Source organism: Coregonus clupeaformis, chromosome 23, assembly GCF_020615455.1.
Source record: "Coregonus clupeaformis isolate EN_2021a chromosome 23, ASM2061545v1, whole genome shotgun sequence".
NCBI lineage: Eukaryota > Metazoa > Chordata > Actinopteri > Salmoniformes > Salmonidae > Coregonus > Coregonus clupeaformis.
This window is the reverse complement of record NC_059214.1, coordinates 38,424,206-38,443,112: the sequence shown is the minus strand read 5'-3', so window position 1 is coordinate 38,443,112 and position 18,907 is coordinate 38,424,206. Positions and strand designations below refer to the sequence as shown.

Below are 18,907 nucleotides of genomic sequence, written 5' to 3'. Positions count from 1 at the left end.
TTTTTGGTTCCAACCCCCGTGACTTTGTGAGACACAGAGTAGGTGAACAGATGATCTCCGCATGTGTGGTTCCCACCGTGAGGCATGGAGGAGGAGGTGTTATGGTGAAGGGGTGCTTTGCTGGTGACACTGTCTGTGATTTATTTAGAATTCAAGGCACACTTAACCAGCATGGCTACTACAGCATTCTGCAGTGATTCGGATCCCATCTGGTTTGTGCTTAGTGGGACTATCATTTGTTTTTCAACAGGACAATGACCCAACACACCTCCAGGCTGTGTAAGGGCTATTTGACCAAGAAGGAGAGTGATGGAGTGCTGCATCAGATGACCTGGCCTCCACAATCAACCGATCTCAACCCAATTGAGATGGTTTGGGATGAGAGTGAAGGAAAAGCAGCCAACAAGTGCTCAGCATATGTGGGAACTCCTTCAAGACTGTTGGAAAAGCATTCCAGGTGAAGCTGGTTGAGAGAATGTCAAGAGTGTGCAACGCTGTCATCAAGGCAAAGGGTGGCTACATTGAAAAATCTCAAATATATTTTGATTTGTTTAACACTTTTTTGGTTACTACATGATTCCATATGTGTTATTTCATAGTTTTGATGTCTTCGCTATTATTCTACAATGTAGAAAATATTACAAATAAAGAAAAACCCTGGAATGAGTAGGTGTGTCCAAACTTTTGACTGGTACTGTATATAAAGACAGATCATGCCCTCCTCTTAATAATGCTCAGACCAGATCAGATTTTAATTAATTAAACAAATAAACGATGTGTCTTAGTAAACAGATGAAGGCAGCAAGTACTTCACATGGTGGGAAAAACAAGTCTTGACAATCAATGCAGTTGTTTGCAATAGCTATAAACGGATCTAAAAGTATCCTTAGAAAGTACTTGTGTACAGCTACCAGTTCAAATTATCATTAAAAGCTCCTTGGTTCTCGTTTATCTTAAAAATGGCATTTCTCCCTGCTAGCTTGTGTGTTGTGGTCTCTAGCCTATATAACATAACATTCACAATTTGCAGTCAGAGCAGCTTGTGGTTAATCAGAATGAAACCCTTAGAAAAATGCAAACCTCTCAGCTCTGTGCTAGCTGGTTAAAAGTAGTGCACTACAGTATGTAGGAAATAGGGTGCCATTTAGGACACAACCAGGGGAGATGAGAACCACACCACTGTTTGAGGCTACATACTGTGAGAAGGCAATGGAAAGCTCATTTGGAAGAATAAATGATAATTAATCATAAGTAATCATTCTTGGAAAGTAAAGTAAATTATCTCCAATAGGAGCAAGGACCAATTTAAATAGCTGGTACACCAATGAAGGTTGTCAAAACTTAGTGCTATCTATACTGTAGCGAATAATAAACATTTGTACGTCCCAAATGGCACCCTATTCCCTGTATAATGCAGAGCCATATGAATCTGGTCAAAAGCAGTGCACTCTGTTGGGAATAGGGTGCCATTTTGAATGCAAATTAGTGTTTTTCTGTCATGAATCTTGTTCTGGAGGCAGCTCTGCAGAGTGGTTACTAGCTGGCACAGTCACAAAGTCATAAAATCTGATTTTAAACCTAACCACACTGCTAACCCTAATGCCTAACCCTAACCTTAAATTAAGGCCAAAAAGCAAATTTTTATTTTCATGAATTTTTTCAATAATAGCCAATTTTTTTCTTTGCAGCTGGCCTATCTAAAAGGAAATAGCTCCGTTCTGCCTCAAGGACAAGACTCATGAAAATAAACTTCAACCTGCATTTAGGACGAATCCATGTCATCATTCACTACAGGATGTATGTACTTAAGATTTTGAAACTAATCTGCTTTTTGAGTTATTGGTAAAATTGACATGTTACAGTGTGATAGTGACGTTGGGATAATGATTTGTGGTCTGCTGGTTAGCGCTGTTCCCTGAATCCTGTACACACAACTTTCCAAGGGGCAGAAATAATATCTCTTCAGTGGCAAAAGTTCATAAGTGCATTCATAAGACACTTCATAAAGGCTATATTAAAAATCAATCCGGAGACCAGCTCCTTCAAATGATACAATCTATCATACAAAAATGTGTCTCTTTTCCTCTTTGTTCGTAGGGTAGAGTGCCTTCAATCTATCATACAAAAATGTGTCTCTTTTTGGTGATCGAGTTTAAGTCCTCCTTATAATATCTCACCTATCTTCCCAGGGATGAGGGTCCTCTCTGTGTCTGTTTCAGGGGCCAGAGTGTCCACATCACAGCCGGTGGAGTCAGGGGAGGTGTCAAAGGGAGGACACTCCTGGCTGTTGTTGACAGCGTCTAACCCCCCCTGCTCCATCTCCTCTTCTAGACTTCCAAAGCGCTCCAACACACAGTGGGCTGTGAGCCTGGCCTCTGGGTCATGGTCCCAACACTCAGTGATGGTGGCACATAGCAGATTCATCCCCTGCAGTAGAGAAGAGCAAAACCAGGAAGGTTTGATTATTGACAACCAGGGTTGGGTTCATTTCCATTTCTATTTAGTTAATACAGGAAGTAAACGGAAAATGTATATTTACTTCTATCGGTTTACTTTCTGTATTGGCTGAATTGGAATAGAATTGACCCCAAACCTGTTCACAACCAGAGCTTTTATTTATGATTGATGTGATTGTTAACTGTTATCATATGTTATCATTCAAGCTGGGATTCAATCTGAAACCGTGCTGTAGCACGCTTCACATTTAAACGTAATTTCCAATTGAGCCGACATCTGCAGGGTTTACCTTGAATGTGATCTCAGCGAACACGGTAACATTGCCTTTAAAAGCTGCATTGTCAAGAAGTGCTGACTACCCAGTTCCCTCACCACGCTCTCACGTGCGCATGCCCGCAAACACACAGTTTACCTGATGTGTTTTCCAGCTGGTGGGTATCTCAGGTCTGCCTCTGTCCCTCAGGACCAGGTCCCTCATGCTGTCCACACACGGCTGGTCACACACCTTAGAGCCAAACGGCAGCTCATAACTCTTAACCTCTATGAAAATACAGGAAACACACTGTAAATCCTTTGTTATTTATCATCTATTCTACATTTATAGACTATGCTACTTTCATCAAAGTCTGAATTACGAACATTTACACCTGAATCGGCCCATAAAATAATAGCTTATTGTACCTCCTATGACTTCGCAGCGGGACACCATTTCCCAGAGGACCAGGGCCATGGAGTAGACATCCATCTGTTTAAAGGCCTCCAGATCCTCCAGATTCACTCTGGACTCCAACACCTCAGGGGCCATGTAGCGAGCTGTACCCACCTGGACAACAAGGACAGTGACAGTAGCTTAAACAAATAAACAATATATGAGGGGCCTGCTGATTCATTCTGGTTTTAGCACGGCTTTATAATACCATTTCATTCATATAGCATAATTTTTATACAAGGGGGCATTCAACCAGGACTCTACAATTTAATATGTGGTAATTTTCCATAATAATTCTCTCAGATACTTGTAGTTATGTCAGAAGGCAGCATGCGTAGGCCTACTGCTTAGTTGCTGTAGCTAGAGTGGAACACTGATACAGGTTCCCTGGGCATTTCACCTGTTCCACCTTACCTGGCCACTGTTGGCAAAGTCATCCACGGTGAGGGAGAGGTCCAGCCTCAGAGCCAGACCAAAGTCACAGAGGGCACACTCTCTACGGCTCTTCACCACGATGTTGCTGCTCTTCAGATCACGGTGGGCCACCGGCACCTTGGGGATCCCACAGGGGGTGGTGTCACTGTGGAGGTGGGCCAATCCTCGAGCCACCGACCCAGCCATAGCACACAGCTCAGCCCAGCTCAACACATGGCCCGCCAGGAAGTCCTAATGAATTAATTAATGAATTCATGAATGACACATTTAGTGACCCATCCCGCACAGGATTATTTGACAACATTTTTATGAAATTGTATGTACAATAAAATGTACTAGTTATCTTTTCTAGTCTTCTACTGCACCATATAACATTTTACATTTCAGTCATTTAGCAGACGCTCTTATCCAGAGCGACTTACAGTTAGTGAGTGCATACATTTTCATACTGGCCCCCCGTGGGAATCGAACCCACAACCTTGGTGTTGCAAACGCCATGCTCTACCAACTGAGTTACACAACAATATACACTTAATCAACCTAGCAATAAACAAAACAAAGCAAAATCAAACTAACCTGTAGGTTTCCCAGGCCGTGGTAGGCCATGACCAGCCAGTACTGCCTCTGAGGGGAGCCGGAGGGCCCTCGCTCCTCTGCTGTCAGGAATTGAACCACGTTGTCATGCTCCAGGTTGGCGTCAGAGAAGATGGCCCTCTCGTTGCTCCAGGACACATACTCCACAGACGGGAAGATCTTTAAATCAAATAAACATTTATTCAAAATGTTATATCACATGAAAATGACACAAAACACTACAGGAAAAAATGGGGAGGGACACGTCACCTTCACTGCCACCGTCTCATACTGAGAACCAGCTGCCTGGTGGTGAAGCCTGGCCCGCCACACCTCAGCAAACCTCCCCTTCCCCACCAAGGCTTCTAGCTGGATGGGTAGCTGCTCTGTGTTGGGGTTGAAGTTATGGGCCCGGACGGGAGACATGTCAGATGTAGCGTCGCTATTGATGGCTGACAGCTTGTAATGGCAGTCCTCACCGCCGGTGATGGCCTCCCCACTTAGTCCCTCTGGGATGTCCAAGGCCTGGTGAATTAATTCAGTATATTTTTAGTTACGTATCAAGTGGCCTTTAGCTACCCATCCCATAAGGGATTACTTTACACCTTTTCACAAACAGTAATGTACTGTAGCTTCCAGTCGGTTATGGCAGTGTCCCAAATGGCACCCTATTCCCTATATACTGCACTACTTTTGACCAGGGACCTATGGGTTCCGGTCAAAATTAGTGCACTATGTTGTAGGGAATAGGGTGCCATTTGGGACTCTGCCTATATTTTCCCATACCTGGTATATCCACCTACCTGGTAGTGTGTGCGTTTGGGAGCCCAGTCTTTGGGCTGCTTGCCGGGCTGTCTGGTACGGTACAGGTAGAAAGCCATGGTAGCGATGATAGCCACTAAAAAGGGAGGGACCAGGCTGATCACCACCACTGGGATCACATCTTTACTCTTGAGCTTGGAAAAACCTGAGGACACAGTTAAAAACACAGTGAAGACAACATGGAATCGGATCATAGGTTAGTATACATTACTACTACATTTTGTATTTACATTATAAATGTCTATTTTTTCCTCACGTTGCATTTTTTATTACATTTACATTTACATTTTAGTCATTTAGCAGACGCTCTTATCCAGAGCGACTTACAGTTAGTGAATACATATTTTTTTATACTGGCCCCCCGTGGGAATCGAACACACAACCCTGGCATTGCAAACACCATGCTCTATCAACTGAGCTGCATCCCTGCCGGCCATTCCCTCCCCTACACCGGACGACGCTGGGCCAATTGTGCGCCGCCCATGAGTCTCCCGGTCGCGGCCGGCTGCGACAGAGCCTGGATTCGAACCAGGATCTAGTGGCACAGTTAGCACTGCGATGCAGTGCCTTAGACCACTGCGCCACTCAGGAGTACATTAATAGACAATTGTAAATTAATCCCTTTCAAATTAAAATGTTCTGGTTGCACCATGTACTGTACACTGTGCCTGGATCTAGAGTAAAACAAGTGCTGTTACCATTGGAGCCCTTGTCGAATATAAGCTTATCGTTGCACTCGTGTTCTCCCAGGCAGCCACAAACGAACAGGACCCCATCCTCAGAGGGCTGAGGAGCCATCACACACTCGTTGGAGGAGTAGTTTGACAACATGATGTTCTCCAGGGGCTGCTGGGGCTGGTGGCATAACGTCTTCACACTCATACTCTCATTGTCCTTCCGCCTGGGACACAGATGCAGACACTAACAGACGTTAAAGCTGTACACGCACTCATACACTCACATGCACGCACACACACAAAGTTAATTACTTACATGCACGCACACACACAAAGTTAATTACTTACATTTCCACAGATCAATCATAAAGTGACTTATCAAACTAGTAAACTGAACTTAATTAGACATTTTCCAATAGGAAAATGTCTCTGGGAAAGCCTATAGTTGACTTTTTACTTTTGTGGTTTTGTTTGGATTGGTTATGTATGTATTTGCTAGAGTGGATTGGAAGTTTTTATTTTACAAATGGTCAATCCAATCTGCCTTTGTATCCTGCCAACAACAACACCAGTCTCAATAACACCAGTCTTTTTCAATTTGGAGGGGTCCCAAATGACATGCTCATAGTGCTCTGGTCAAAAGTAGGGCACTATATAGGGAATAGGGTGCCATTTGTGACAAACCCTCTGTCATTCAGAGGTCAGTAGATACTTCCTAGAAACAACCACTCTGGGCTACGAGGGGAGAAACTAAGATCAAGAATGTGTACCAAATGGCACACTATTCCTTATAAAGTGCACTACTTTGGGATCTAAGACCCTCTCTTTATTACTGTAGAGCAAGGATGGGCAACTTTGATGGGAGTGGGGGCCACAAAAAATCTGAACTCATCTTGATGGGCCACAGTGGCTCGCGGGTCTACATTCCGACATCCATACCCACACATGCAGTCAGATCCGGACCTAGCCTTTTTGGGGCCCTAAGTAAAACTTGAATAGGGGGCCCTCCCTGCTGTAGCGGTTTGACCACTAGGGCCCAGCATACCAGACGGTGAGCAACATTCAAACAAAGCCACAATGAACTTTGTCCTCCTCATCGCAAACATAGCAAATACCCCACTCACCACACTTGCCACTCATCATCATTTCTTAGCAGTATTGTTCATTAAAGAAACTCAATTAATATTTAGGAGCAACATTTGTTTTGTCTGGGATACACATACAAACATTTGGATCAACTATGTATCCTGTTTACTGAGAGTTCAAGAATTATTGTCATGATGAGGATAATTATTGTAGTAGAGGAGCATAACAGTCCAGTGAGCGAGTATATTGGGAAATATATCTTGTCAAAATATATTTGATAGAATGGGAAGCTATCAGCTAAACCAGATCAACATTAGTAGAAAAAAAGTATTTAGTCAGCCACCAATTGTGCAAGTTCTCCCACTTAAAAAGATGAGAGAGGCCTGTAATTTTCATCATAGGTACACGTCAACTATGACAGACAAAATTAGAAAAAAAAATCCATAAAAATCACATTGTAGGATTTTTTATGAATTTATTTGCAAATTATGGTGGAAAATAAGTATTTGGTCAATAACAAAAGTTTCTCAATACTTTGTTATATACCCTTTGTTGGCAATGACACAGGTCAAACATTTTCTGTAAGTCTTCACAAGGTTTTCACACACTGTTGCTGGTATTTTTGCCCATTCCTCCATGCAGATCTCCTCTAGAGCAGTGATGTTTTGGGGCTGTCGCTGGGCAACACGGACTTTCAACTCCCTCCAAAGATTTTCCATGGGGTTGAGATCTGGAGACTGGCTAGGCCACTCCAGGACCTTGAAATGCTTCCTTCGTTGCCCGGGCGGTGTGTTTGGGATCATTGTCATGCTGAAAGACCCAGCCACGTTTCATCTTCAATGCCCTTGCTGATGGAAGGAGGTTTTCACTCAAAATCTCACGATACATGGCCCCATTCATTCTTTCCTTTACACGGATCAGTCGTCCTGGTCCCTTTGCAGAAAAACAGCCACAAAGCATGATGTTTCCACCCCCATGCTTCACAGTAGGTATGGTGTTCTTTGGATGCAACTCAGCATTCTTTGTCCTCCAAACACGACGAGTTGAGTTTTTACCAAATGTTCTATTTTGGTTTCATCTGACCATATGACATTCTCCCAATCCTCTTCTGGATCATCCAAATGCACTCTAGCAAACTTCAGACGGGCCTGGACATGTACTGGCTTAAGCAGGGGGACACGTCTGGCACTGCAGGATTTGAGTCCCTGGCGGCGTAGTGTGTTACTGATGGTAGGCTTTGTTACTTTGGTCCCAGCTCTCTGCAGGTCATTCACTAGGTCCCCCCGTGTGGTTCTGGGATTTTTGCTCACCGTTCTTGTGTTCATTTTGACCCCACGGGGTGAGATCTTGCGTGGAGCCCCAGATCGAGGGAGATTATCAGTGGTCTTGTATGTCTTCCATTTCCTAATAATTGCTCCCACAGTTGATTTCTTCAAACCAAGCTGCTTACCTATTGCAGATTCAGTCTTCCCAGCCTGGTGCAGGTCTACAATTTTGTTTCTGGTGTCCTTTGACAGCTCTTTGGTCTTGGCCATAGTGGAGTTTGGAGTGTGACTGTTTGAGGTTGTGGACAGGTGTCATTTATACTGATAACAAGTTCAAACAGGTGCCATTAATACAGGTAACGAGTGGAGGACAGAGGAGCCTCTTAAAGAAGAAGTTACAGGTCTGTGAGAGCCAGAAATCTTGCTTGTTTGTAGGTGACCAAATACTTATTTTCCACCATAATTTGCAAATAAATTCATTAAAAATCCTACAATTTTTTTCCCTCAATTTGTCTGTCATAGTTGACGTGTACCTATGATGAAAATTACAGGCCTCTCTCATCTTTTTAAGTGGGAGAACATGCACAATTGATGGCTGACTAAATATTTTTTCCCCCCACTGTATGTATATTTGAATGTTTTTGCTGTTTTTAATGTGAGAGCAAGAGCTCTGGTGCGAAAGACTCATTTATTATATTGTATATGGCAAATAAACTTGAACTTGGGTGATAGTCCTTTGATGAAAACCTTCACACTTACCATATTGCAATGCAGATCTCTTCAGTCAGAGTACAGAAGGAGGAGAGGGAACAGTTGGTGTAACACACACTGTCCTCACAGATAGGGCTGGAGTAGTCACACCACTTACACAGGTTGGTACTGATGTGTGTGAAGGAGAGGATGGGAAGACCTGTGGAATACACACACACTAATCAGAACAAATCACTTCTGGATTTGAATAAAATTACTGGCACAAAACAGAACCATAGACTAGGGGCTCGATTCAATGCGTGTCGCCGAAGTTTAGCATTTTAGCGCTATTGAAATGTAAAGGTAAATTCTGATTGAGCCGACATAATGCAGCGTTTACACAGGAACATTGCCTTTAAATTTATTTTGTGCTGGAGCATACAGTTGAAGTCGGAAGTTTACATACACCTTAGCCAAATGCATTTAAACTCAGTTTTTCACAACTCCTGACATTTAATCATAGTAAAATTCCCTGTCTTAGGTCAGTTAGGATCACCACTTTATTTTAAGAATGTGAAATGTCAGAATAATAGTAGAGAGAATTATTTATTTCAGCTTTTATTTATTTCATCACATTCCCAGTGGGTCAGAAGTTTACATACACTCAATTAGTATTTGGTAGCATTGCCTTTAAATTGTTTCACCTGGGTCAAATGTTTTGGGTAGCCTTCAACAAGCTTCCCACAATAAATTGGGTGAATTTTGGTCCATTCCTCCTGACAGAGCTGGTGTAACTGAATCAGGTTTGTAGGCCTCCTTGCTCGCACACACTTTTTCGGTTCTGTCCACACATTTTGTATAGGATTGAGGTCAGGGCTTTGTGATGGCCAATCTAACACCTTGACTTTGTTGTCCATAAGCCATTTTTCCACAACTTTGTAAGTATGCTTGGGGTCATTGTCCATTTGGAAGACCCATTTGCGACCAAGCTTTAACTTCCTGACTGATGTCTTGAGATGTTGCTTCAATATATCCACATAATTTTCCTTCCTCATGATGCCATCTATTTTGTGAAGTGCACCAGTCCCTCCTGCAGCAAAGCACCCCCAAAGCATGATGCTGCCACCCCCGTGCTTCACGGTTGGGATGGTGTTCTTCGGATTGCAATCATCCCCCTTTTTCCTCCAAACACAACGATGGTCATTATGGCCAAACAGTTATATTTTTGTTTAATCAGACCAGAGGACATTTCTCAAAAAATTACAATCTTTGTCCCCATGTGCAGTTGCAAACCGTACTCTGGCTTTTTTATGGCGGTTTTGGAGCAGTGGCTTCTTCCTTGCTGAGCGGCCTTTCAGGTTATGTCAATATAGGACTCGTTTTACTGTGGATATAGATACTTTTGTACCTGTTTCCTCCAGCATCTTCACAAGGTCCTTTGCTGTTGTTCTGGGATTGATCTGCACTTTTTGCACCAAAGTACATTCATCTCTAGGAGACAGAACGCGTCTCCTTCCTGAGCTGTATGACGGCTGCGTGGTCCCATTGTCACACCCTGGCTCTGGGACTCATTATGTGGAGCCAGGGTGTGTTCATTCTATGTGTTTATTTCTATGTTGGTAGTTCTGTTGTGTTTATTTCTAGGTTGGTCTGAGTGACTCCCAATCAGAGGCAACGAGTGTCAGCTGTTTGCTGGTTGTCTCTGATTGGGAGCCATATTTAACTGTCTGTTTCACTTTGGGTTTGTGGGTTTTTGTTCCTTGTCGGTCTTTGTCACTGTGGACTTCACGAGTCGTTTATTGTTTTGGTTTTTGTGCTTTAATATAATAAAGTATGATGTTCGCTCAACACGCTGCGCATTGGTCTACTCACTCCTACGACGATCGTGACAGAAAAACCCACCATACAAGGACCAAGCAGCGTGTCCAGGAGCAGGCAGCCTGGTCATGGGAGGAAGCGCCAGGAAAGGAGATGGAGAGGCTGGCGATGGCCCAGGTGGGCAAAGTCCTGGACCTGGGAGGAAATCCTAGCCGGGATGGATCGCCGGCCATGGAGTGAGACGGTGGAGGCGCGCCGTAGAGAGGAGCTACAGCGTGATCAGGGTCGTCGTCGGACGGTCGTGAGGCAACCCCAGAAATTTTTTAGGGGGGGGCACACGGCATGGACGACGGGGCTGACGGAGGAGAAAAGGGGGCGGATCCAGAAGGCCACCAGGCCAGGGGTACACCGCCCTGTACGTCCTGTGCGGATGCCTCACACAGAGTGTGTGAGGGTAGGCATTCAGCCAGGACGGGTGGTGGCCGCTATTCACTCCAGGCCTCCTATCCATCTCCACAGCCCGGTTCGGCCTGTCCCTGCTCCACGCACCAAGCCTACGGTGTGCGTCGCCAGCCCAGTCCGGCCTGTCCCTGCTCCACGCACCAAGCCTACGGTGTGCGTCGCCAGCCCTGCCCGGCCTGTTCCTGCTCCACGCACCAAGCCTACGGTGTGCGTCGCCAGCCCAGCCCGGCCTGTTCCTGCTCCACGCACCAAGCCTACGGGGTGCGTCACCAGCCCTGCCCGGCCTGTTCCTGCTCCACGCACCAAGCCTACGGTGTGCGTCGCCAGCCCAGTCCGGCCTGTCCCTGCTCCACGCACCAAGCCTACGGTGTGCGTCGACAGCCCAGCCCGGCCTGTCCCTGCTCCACGCACCAAGCCTACGGTGTGCGTCGACAGCCCAGCCCGGCCTGTCCCTGCTCCACGCACCAAGCCTACGGTGTGCGTCGACAGCCCAGCCCGGCCTGTCCCTGCTCCACGCACTAAACCTACGGTGCGCGTCGCCAGCCCGGTCCGGCCTGTTCCTGCCACCCGCACCAAGTCTACGGTGCGCGTCGCCAGCCCGACCCGGCCTGTTCCTGCCACCCGCACCAAGCCTACGGTGTGCGTCGACAGCCCAGCCCGGCCTGTCCCTGCTCCACGCACCAAGCCTACTGTGTGCGTCGACAGCCCAGCCCGGCCTGTCCCTGCTCCACGCACTAAACCCTACGGTGCGCGTCGCCAGCCCGGTCCGGCCTGTTCCTGCCACTCGCACCAAACCTACGGTGCGCGTCGCCAGCCCGACCCGGCCTGTTCCTGCCACTCGCACCAAACCTACGGTGCGCGTCGCCAGCCCGGTCCGGCCTGTTCCTGCCACTCGCACTAAGCCAGGGGTGCGAGAAGTCAGCCTGGTAAGGCCCGTTCCTCCTCCACGCACCAAGCCAGGGGTGCGAGTCGACAGACTGGACCAGGGGCACTATGGGGGGTGTATTGGAGGGTGGTGGTCAAGGCCGGAGCCAGAACCGCCGCCGAGGAGGTATGCCCGCCCAGCCCTCCCCTGTTTTGTTTAGTTGAGGCGCGGTCGCAGTCTGCGCCTTTAGGGGGGGGTACTGTCACACCCTGGCTCTGGGACTCATTATGTGGAGCCAGGGTGTGTTCATTCTATGTGTTTATTTCTATGTTGGTAGTTCTGTTGTGTTTATTTCTAGGTTGGTCTGAGTGACTCCCAATCAGAGGCAACGAGTGTCAGCTGTTTGCTGGTTGTCTCTGATTGGGAGCCATATTTAACTGTCTGTTTCACTTTGGGTTTGTGGGTTTTTGTTCCTTGTCGGTCTTTGTCACTGTGGACTTCACGAGTCGTTTATTGTTTTGGTTTTTGTGCTTTAATATAATAAAGTATGATGTTCGCTCAACACGCTGCGCATTGGTCTACTCACTCCTACGACGATCGTGACACCCATGGTGTTTATACTTGCATGCTATTGTTTGTACAGATGAACGTGGTACCGTCAGGCGTTTGGAAATTGCCCCAAGGATGAACCAGACATGTGGAGGTCTACAATTTTATTTCTGAGGTCTTGGCTGATTTCTTTTGATTTTTCCCATGACGTCAAGCAAAGAGGCACTGAGTGTGAAGGTAGGCCTTGAAATACATCCACAGGTACACCTCCAATTGACTCAAATTATGTCAATTTGCCTATCAGAAGCTTCTAAAGCCATGACATCATTTTCTGGAATTTTCCAAGCTGTTTAAAGGCACAGTGAACTTAGTGTATGTAAACTTCTGACTCACTGGAATTGTGATACAGTAAATTATAAGTGAAATAATCTGTCTGTAAACAATTGTTGGAAAAATTACTTGTGTCAGGCACAAAGTAGATGTCCTAACCGACTTGCCAAAACTATAGTTTGTTAACAAGAAATGTATGGAGTGATTGAAAAACAAGTTTTAATGACTCCAACCTACAGTAAGTGTATGTAAACTTCCGACTTCAACTGTAGATCTTCAGCATTACGGATTGAATCGAGCCCTTGGCCTATACTTTACATGTGTACTGTATATGGCTCTTAGGACACCAATCTGCCAAATGTTATTTTGTTTAGAGCACACCCTCTTTATTGTGACAAGCTACATTAGATAGGTTGCAGACTCCGCTCTGGTTCATCTAGTGAAGGGGAGGTGTGCATCCCAAATGCTTGCAGCCAAGGACTGGGATAGGATATCCATTAAGTGTGAAGGTCTGCAGACATGGGGGTTGTTTTATTCGGTGCCTCATATGTACTTTGAGGCAGCTTCCAAACCACATGCAATGCATTGTTCAATCCCCACCAGTAGCAGGCCTACCAAGAACAGCTGGAAGCTGAAGCTTCAGTAGTTACTGGTTACTACACTGAACAAAAATATTAAACGCAACATGCAACAATTTCAAAGATTTTACTGAGTTACAGTTCATATAAGGAAATCAGTCAATTTAAATAAATAAATTAGGTCCTTATCTATGGATTTCACATGACTGGGAATACAGATGTGCATCTGTTGGTCACAGATACCTTTTTAAAAAAGGTAGGGATGTGGATCAGAAAACCAGTCAGTATCTGGTGTGACCACCATTTACCTCATGCAGCACGACACATCTCCTTTGCATAGAGTTGATCAGGCTGTTGATTGTGGCCTGTGGAATGTTGTCCCACTCCTCTTCGATGGATGTGCGAAGTTGCTGGATATTGGCGGGAACTGGAACACGCAGTCGTACACATCGATCCAGAGCATCCCAAACTTGCTCAATGGTTGACGTGTCTGAGTATGCAGGCCATAGAAGAACTGGGAAGTGTTCAGCTTCCAGGAATTGTGTACAGATCCTTGCAATATGGGACCGTGTATTATCATGCTGAAACATGAGGTGATGGCAGCGGATGAATGGCATGACAATGGGCCTCAGGATCTCGTCACGGTATCTCTGTGCATTTAAATTGCCATCGATAAAATGCAACTGTGTTCATTTTCCGTAGCTTATTCCTGCCCATACCATAACCCCACCAGCAAACCACTCGCCCACATGACGCCATACACGCTGTCTGCCATCTGCCCGGTACAGTTCAAACCGGGATTCATCTGTGAAGAGCACACTTCTCCAGCATCCCAGTGGCCATCGAAGTTGGTTACGACGCCGAACTGCACTCAGGTCAAGATCCTGGTAAGGACGACGAGCATGCAGATGAGCTTCTCCGAGACGGTTTCTGACAGTTTGTGCAGAAATTATTAGGTTGTGCAAACCCACAGTTTCATCAGCTGTCCGGGTGGCTGGTCTCAGGCTTTAGAAAGTATTGTGAGCGTTCCTTCCCACGCATCTTGTATCTGCCGTCCCCTCCCTGTGCTGTGTTGCCACATCACAACAATATTAATGGCTGATTAAAGCCAGATGATGAGGGATTTTTTCACTCCCAGAGGGATGGTGATCTAACAAAACTATGCAAACATTAAAAGAGGCTGTACACATATTTCACAAAGGCTTCCAGATGTTGGCCAATGCCAACCAACAAAATATATATACACACACACACACACACACACAAAAAAAAAAAAGACAAAGGAGAAAGGGGGAAGAAAAAAGAAAAAGAAAAACTAAAAGGCTGGCTAAGCAAAAACTTTCAACGTAAACTTTCAACTAATTAAAATCAGCAGTGACTGCTCCAGAAATAAATTGAAGCCAGAAGTTTCGGCCTGAGCCAAGTTTGAAGCTCAGCCCCTTTGTGTCTTTTTTGTGTGTGTCTTATGGGAAATCCAACTGCTCTGCTGTGTGCTTACAGCCGGGAGGCCCGGGGATGTTGGCTGCATTTATTTGCTTTTCAGTTTCAGCCTCAGGTCTCAACTAACTCTCCCTGGTTCCCTATCAGTTTACCCATAGAAATAGAATGACTAGAATTGGCATCCAAATGCAAGTCAATCGGTCTGTAATGGGTGGATCTGTGATTCTATTTCTATGAGAAAACACAGACACAGCGGGAGAGCTGAACGTTTGATGGTTCTAAAAAGATCAAATACATACTGTAACTTATCAGTTCTGTAAAAATGTAACCTATATAGGGTCAAATCTTTTCTGAATAGTGTCTTGATCTCGCTTGTAGAAGATCAGACAACACCAAAACATACAACAGATTGCCTGTTATGGGTAAATAAGAAAAACAAAACTCCCAAATAAAATATTATTCCCATCTGCACTCTCATTTATTTTGTCCCCTTGGCCAGAAGAAAACATATTGATGTCGTCCTATAGTCCATGTTTGTGCAAAGTTCACCTGACCAAGCGAAAAAGCTTGCTTCAAAGCAGTCAGCCTTATAGTTTTATAAGTGACAGAATCTCAGCTGACCCCCACCAAGCGTAGTAACCAAACCAGGCCACTAGTTGGCCCATTCTACACCAACCAATCTCCCTATTATTGATGCAGCATGCTGAAATCCCTCTCCACAGGACTCAAAAGGAAAGTATTTCCTGATACAATAGACAAGAACACAATTAAATTACCCAGGCATACTGAACGTATGTCCCTTTGAGGGACCCCACCTAGTCTCAAACAATAAATAAAGTTTACGCAGTCAGGTACTGTAGTTCTAACAATCAAATGATGTGATTTAGTCCAGTCTTAAAACTGGACCTTAATAAGCACAACACAATCAGTTAGTCAATATTCATAGCATCAAAATAAAAATACATGAGATAGAGATATGAAAATTGCATTACATACATTTCTCTGACCTACAAGTCCAAGTGAAGCATCTTATTGTTGCCATCTTATTGTGCACTCTTAGAAAAAAAGGTGCTATCTAGAACTTTAAAGGATTCTTCGGCTGTCTCCATAAGAGGACCATTTGAAGAACCCTTTTTGATTCCAAGTTGAACGCTTTTCATTCCAGGTAGAATGCTTTTGTGTTCCATGTAGAGTGCTTTCTACAGAGGGTTCTACATGGAACCCAAAAGGGTTCTGCCTGGAACTAAAAATAGTTCTACCTGGAACCAAAAAGGGTTATCCTATGGGGACAGCTGAAGAACCCTTTTGGAGCCAAAGGATGAGAATAAGAAGCTAAACCAAGAAGAGGGTTGACCCGAGCCGGAGGTCATAGTATTCACTGTTGTCATTTTTAAAAGGATTATTATCTCATACCCAGCAATGAAAAGCCACTGTATCTGTTTTGAATCTGTTGAATCGTTCTTTTCTCCTCAATGAGAGCTGTGCAACCCTTGCCAACCAGGCCTAGCGATCTTGGGAGCCTTTTCAATAAAGTACAGAAAAGTTTTGTCCCAAATGGCACCTTATTCCCTATATAGTGCAGTGTGCACTACATTTGGCATAGGGCTCTGGTCAAAAGTAGTGCACTATGTTGGGAATAGGGTGACATTTGGTATGCAGACAGAGGCTAAAAGAACACACAGGGGTCAGTGTGTGTCCCCAGTGGCCATCACAAGCTGGGCACAGAGAGAAGGAGGAGGGGGGTGGAGAATGAAGGGGATTTCTGCATCTTATTTTCGCCTGCTTAGGTCATCACAATCTTGTCATTGTGGGCTGATGTGGGATGATGGAAGGTCAGGCTAGAGAACACAACACAAAGCTCATCATGCCACAGCACTCATTGTGCTCTGTGTTACTTCGCTCCCTCAATATCACTGAATATCACCAGCAAGTAGTAAGTATGCAACTTGTTATGTCCCCAAGAGCGCACACATGTGAGAAGTTAAATACATACACAATTCAAAAGAAGACTTGTTCAACTCTTACTAAGTTCTGTAGCGTGAATGTCAATTAGTTTTTAGTTGGTGCTATAGCCCGGGATTAATTTTCTTCATAACATGTGAGAAGTTCACCATTACCTCTATAGTACTTACATGACCTCTGTGCTCCTCCTCAACCTACATTTTATCTATGTATTGTGTCACTTTGCTTCGTCAAAATAACTTGTAAGTAGTAAATGTGCAACTTTTTAAGTCCTCTAGAGGACACACTGAAAATGGGCGAAGTGAGAAGTTTCCCTACTTCTCGATATACAGTGCCTACATGAGCTCCGAACTCCTCCTCAATCTATGCTTCAATCTTGTATTCCCTGAGGAGAAGTGCCCCTGTTTGCATGCAGCATGGATAATTGAGCCTTAGAATCGATTTCCTGTTTGGAAATTTCCATTACAGATGGCAGCAGTAAAAAAAATGTATGTGGTCACATTGCATCAAAGTTCTATTGCATCTTTTCATCATTACTGACACTCTGGTTCTAATTAACTCGTTTTTTTTTATTTTGATTCAAAGTTACACACATTGATGTAATGATCAAGCCGGGTTTGAGCAAAATGTTTCATATGTTTTTATGTAATGAAATAAAATAACCCTAATGTTTGTGAGTTGTTGTTGTAGCTTATTGACTTCATAATAAAATAATTTCAGAAATGGTTGTGGGAAATTGTTTGAGACAAATGTTAGAGTTAATTTAGTTTACTTCAGATTCTCTTAATAGTGGCAACACTGAACATGAGAGTAAACAATATGTGCTTTCAAGTGAAATTATATTCTAAACATTCAAAATCTGCTGATAATAAATAACAGGAATAGCTAAAGAACTGTCAAGTGTCAGAAATATATTGTTCACCAGATTGGATGACTTGGATCATTCAGTCATTTCAATTTTATTATGTGCCTTCAGATGTTCTTAGGTCTCTTCCTACTATTGATTGAGTTTAGGTGACTGTCACGACATCATTTAGTTGGACAGTACCTAGGTCGAGCACGTATGTTACATGAGGTAAAACTACTGGTTTAATAAATCACATATAGCCTAGCTACAGTGAATACATTTTTTGGATTAAAACAAATCAACAGAAAGAAAGAAAGAAAGAAAGAAAGAAAGAAAGAAAGAAAGAAAGAAAGAAAGAAAGAAAGAAAGAAAGAAAGAAAGAAAGAAATGACAGTTATTGACTTATTTATTTTTTAATTAGGCTATTCCGTCACATATATGATATTGAGAAAATTACACCGAAGTCACTTTTCCACTGAAGAATGGACAAGAAAACTAAAAGTCGCATTTCATAAATAGAAGTTTTGAGCGTCTGTTTTACACGACCAGAACCTCCCTTGAATAAACATTTGATCCCCCTCCCCCTTCACAACTTCACCAGATTGAAGAAACAATGGACACTGAACACTTAAAAGTGAATACGGAGTGAGTAAGCGAATAAAAAAATACTTACAGAAAGACAGAAGAACAATATTCACTGCCGAGAATCTCCAGCACCCCATAATATTAACATACAAATGTAAACCTGATTAAAACGTCGTGGTCGCGCTGTATCTGTCAATGTATTTGGGAACGTGAGTAGTAAGATAGACGTTCATTTAGCTTATTGAAGTCGTATTCAGTGAAACAACTGGTTGGGCTCGGGGCTTTTGGCTGGAGTTCCGTGTAGGCGGATCCAGATGTTTTTCATCCAGCTGTGTTAAGGGACCCGCCCAGGAACTGGACTTCATTAATCGGATCCTAAACCCCGTAGAATGTGGGGTGACAGGGTGACATGAGATGTGTAGTAGGATCATAGTAGATTATATTAAATAATACTAATAACACTAATAATAATAATACTAATTATAGCTCAGAATAGGCCTAAGCATTCTTGAAAATGGAGGGTCTAATTGTCTCCAATTGTAGGCTATAACCTAGTAGGCCTATTTATATCTGCCAAGTGTGATTTGTGCTGTGTGTAGTTTATTGTGTATTTATTGTCTTATCGAATGCCACAACCGACATTTATTCCAGGAAAAATTTATTTTATTCTATTCACTTTGAGCTAGCAATAACAGCCTAATTTACACTTTCACTGTGCGTTATAATGCAACATATTGTTATTTTGGTAACACCTACC

The 18,907-nt window shown here is 44.0% G+C and overlaps 1 protein-coding gene across 1 annotated transcript; it reads right to left on the bottom strand.

Moving 5' to 3' along the window:
- Positions 1-1,550: 1,550 nt before the first annotated feature.
- On the bottom strand, positions 1,551-18,424 carry LOC121536986 (TGF-beta receptor type-2-like). Its single transcript, XM_041844687.2, has 10 exons — positions 18,239-18,424; positions 8,784-8,934; positions 5,695-5,897; positions 4,978-5,141; positions 4,445-4,699; positions 4,178-4,354; positions 3,581-3,832; positions 3,139-3,280; positions 2,870-2,997; positions 1,551-2,427 (listed from the first exon to the last, which is right to left on the bottom strand). The coding sequence occupies exons 1-10, from the start codon at positions 18,285-18,287 to the stop codon at positions 2,164-2,166; spliced, it is 1,785 nt and encodes a 594-aa protein (XP_041700621.1). The 5' UTR covers positions 18,288-18,424; the 3' UTR covers positions 1,551-2,163.
- Positions 18,425-18,907: the final 483 nt, after the last annotated feature.

What these genes read in the sequence shown, in the direction of transcription:
- LOC121536986 (XM_041844687.2), bottom strand. Translation starts at nt 18,287, where the DNA reads ATGGGGTGCTGGAGATTCTCGGCAGTGAATATTGTTCTTCTGTCTTTC. An exon ending in ATTCGACAAGGGCTCCAATG is followed by an intron (nt 5,142 to 5,694) that starts GTAACAGCACTT and finishes CTGTGTCCTCAG; the next exon opens with GTTTTTCCAAGCTCAAGAGT. An exon ending in ACTTTGCCAACAGTGGCCAG is followed by an intron (nt 3,281 to 3,580) that starts GTAAGGTGGAAC and finishes CTTGTTGTCCAG; the next exon opens with GTGGGTACAGCTCGCTACAT.